The sequence below is a fragment of the Elaeis guineensis genome, chromosome 2 (assembly GCF_000442705.2).
Source record: "Elaeis guineensis isolate ETL-2024a chromosome 2, EG11, whole genome shotgun sequence".
NCBI classification, from domain to species: Eukaryota; Viridiplantae; Streptophyta; class Magnoliopsida; order Arecales; family Arecaceae; genus Elaeis; species Elaeis guineensis.
In genome coordinates, this window is record NC_025994.2 from 28,500,041 (window position 1) to 28,502,728 (window position 2,688).

At 38.7% G+C, this 2,688-nt stretch overlaps 1 protein-coding gene across 1 annotated transcript; it reads left to right on the forward strand.

Annotated features, from left to right (window-relative positions):
• Positions 1–1,642: 1,642 nt before the first annotated feature.
• Positions 1,643–2,266, forward strand: LOC140855250 (flavonoid 3',5'-hydroxylase 2-like). Its single transcript, XM_073251116.1, has one exon. The coding sequence runs from the start codon at positions 1,643–1,645 to the stop codon at positions 2,264–2,266; it is 624 nt and encodes a 207-aa protein (XP_073107217.1).
• The last annotated feature ends 422 nt before the right edge of the window (positions 2,267–2,688 follow it).

A 2,688-nucleotide genomic window follows, 5' to 3' on the forward strand; every position in this document is an offset into this window, starting at 1 on the left:
TCCACAAGTCAAGATTGACGTCTAGCAATATGTCATGACTACTCGAAAGATTTAAAATTTTGATGAAAAATTATCAAAATATCCTTCAGTGGCAAGTTCCCATGTAATTCAATTTTTCAGTTAAACAACATCCCAGATGAGTTGTGGGTATGAAAATATGTCAAACCCAATCACTTATCTTTATATATCTCGATTTGAAGGCAATGATTTAGTTGATGATAGATTAAAAAATATTTTCTAATTATCATCCTGCTTTGACCAAAGACTTCCAAAATCATCATCCTATGAGATCACATAAGATGTTTGCTTCTCTTATTAGGAGTGACTGATCTCTTATTGATCACTCACAACCTCCATGCACACTTCACCATATTCAGAACACCCCACACAAGGATCAAAAAATCAAGCTAGATAGTGAACCAAAGCATGGATCCATGTACACAAAATACCATGGTGACCTTAGGTTTAAGGATCACTTACACAACTCTCACTAGAGAATCATCAGTTGACATGTAAATAAGATTCCATCTGATATTCTCTCATAGGTCAATTCAGTGAACTCATTCTCTAATGAGCACCCATATCTTTGTATTAGTGTCACCACACAAGTGGTTGTGAGATCAACTACCCTCATTTCTGAGCATACATAGGACATGCCAGTCTTACTGGTATCATTGATCCCTGACTCAATATACCAATAACTAGAAATATTTTAGGTTAGGGCTATCAAGGATTTAGGTCTTACTGGCGTGATCTCATCACGGCCCTAAAATCATTATAATCTTAAGAACAACAAGATGCAGCATCTAATGAATCAAGAATACCTATTTTATTAAAATAAATGTCAATTACATGAGTTTAGAAGATAAATTATAAAATATACCTTATCACATCGCATATGCGATTGGCTTGTAGGGCATAATTCTTTTAACAAAATATACAGAATAGAAAAAAGACTGCTCCATCTGATCTTTTTTGGTGCATGAATTTGAGGATTTTTATTCCATCTATCTTATCTAATCCTCCATGGCCAAGGTTGGGGGTGTAATTTTCGTGCAAAAAGAGGATTCACCTTCACAAAAATCCACCATTAGATCATCCATTAGTCACTTTGAGATATGTGTAAGCAGAACGGTCCAATGATGGATTCGTGTGAAGGTGAATCCTTCTTTCAAATGAAAGAAATACCCAAGCTCCCATGGCCAATAAGATGAAAGATCCATCGAACTCTCTTTTTCTTACTAAAATCTGCTCCCAATCTTCCTCAGTTATGGAATCCAGCATTTACAATCTATAATTTTTTAGATTTTTATTGTTTTAGCAACTATGTAGGCAACGACAGTGACTCTCCATCTAATTTAAACATGAGTGTGCTGTCACAAACACCAAAAAATCCACCATCAAACAATAAAGCCGTTCGGTATTCTGTATCCATTTGTTCATTATTTATGCGCTAAAATCAAAGTCCCAGTCATTACAGGTGTGCTTTAAATAACAGAAAAACTAGAATCTTACAAATAACAGAAAAGCAACTCTTTATAAGGACCATTTCCTTCCATAGCTTCTGTGAAAAGAAATAGGCTTCAACGTGCATTCTTTATAAATGTGTCCTAATAATTTTCACAATTTTTGGCGACAGGACATGGTCGTGGGGGGGACAGATACCACATCAAACACAATGGAGTGGGCCTTGGCCGAAATGATGCAGAAACCTGAAACCCTGAGAAAAGCCCAAGAGGAACTCGACCAAGTTGTGGGAAAGGACAACATTGTGGAAGAGTCCCACATTTCTAAGCTGCCTTACCTTGGAGCTGTGATCAAAGAGGTTCTCCGATTGCACCCGGCCCTTCCACTCTTAGTTCCCCACTGCCCAAGCTCTCCATGCCTTGTTGGTGGCTACACCATCCCGGAAGGCAGTCGGGTCTTTGTGAACGTGTGGGCAATACATAGGGACCCTTTATTATGGGAAGATCCACTGGAGTTCAAGCCAGAAAGGTTCTTAGACAGTAATAATAAGTGGGATTTTAGTGGGAATGACTTCAATTACTTCCCATTTGGGTCTGGAAGGAGAATCTGTGCTGGGATCTCGATGGCAGAGAGGATGGTTGGATACCTTCTAGCATCACTGTTGCACTCTTTTGAGTGGAAGCTAGCAGAGGGAACGAAATTGAATCTGGAAGAGAAGTTTGGAATTGTTCTAAAGAAGGCTAAGCCACTGATTGCCATTCCAACACCCAAACTACCGAACCCTGATCTCTATTCATAGATCGCACGTTTAATGATTGTGGAAGGAACATTGTCTCTCTCTCTCTCTCCATGGAAGCTTAACGTCCATGGAGTTATGCAGTAATCTACATGTGTAAGATCTGAACAAAAACTGAAGTGATTGATGTCCATGTATCCAAAGTGCAGCAATCTTCTTTTCCTTGTTCACTAGTGAAAAACTTGCCTTCTGAAGGGTCACACTGGACTGGCTCAGGTAGGAAGTGTTTCTTGTTGTTTTGGATAATGCTGAATTCTAGAATCTGCCTAAGATTAGATGTAATATCCCATCCGGCTGCACGAATCTTAAAGTGTTGCTAAAAAAATAGCAACTCAAGGGGGGGATTGGGGGGAAGGATTGGGTTCTTCAAAAACTTCAGTTAATTCAAAATCTTAAATAACTATATGCTCCGATTGACTTAACGT

Excerpts from the sequence above, each read along its gene's own strand:
- LOC140855250 (XM_073251116.1), top strand. The coding sequence starts at position 1,643 with ATGGTCGTGGGGGGGACAGATACCACATCAAACACAATGGAGTGGGCC.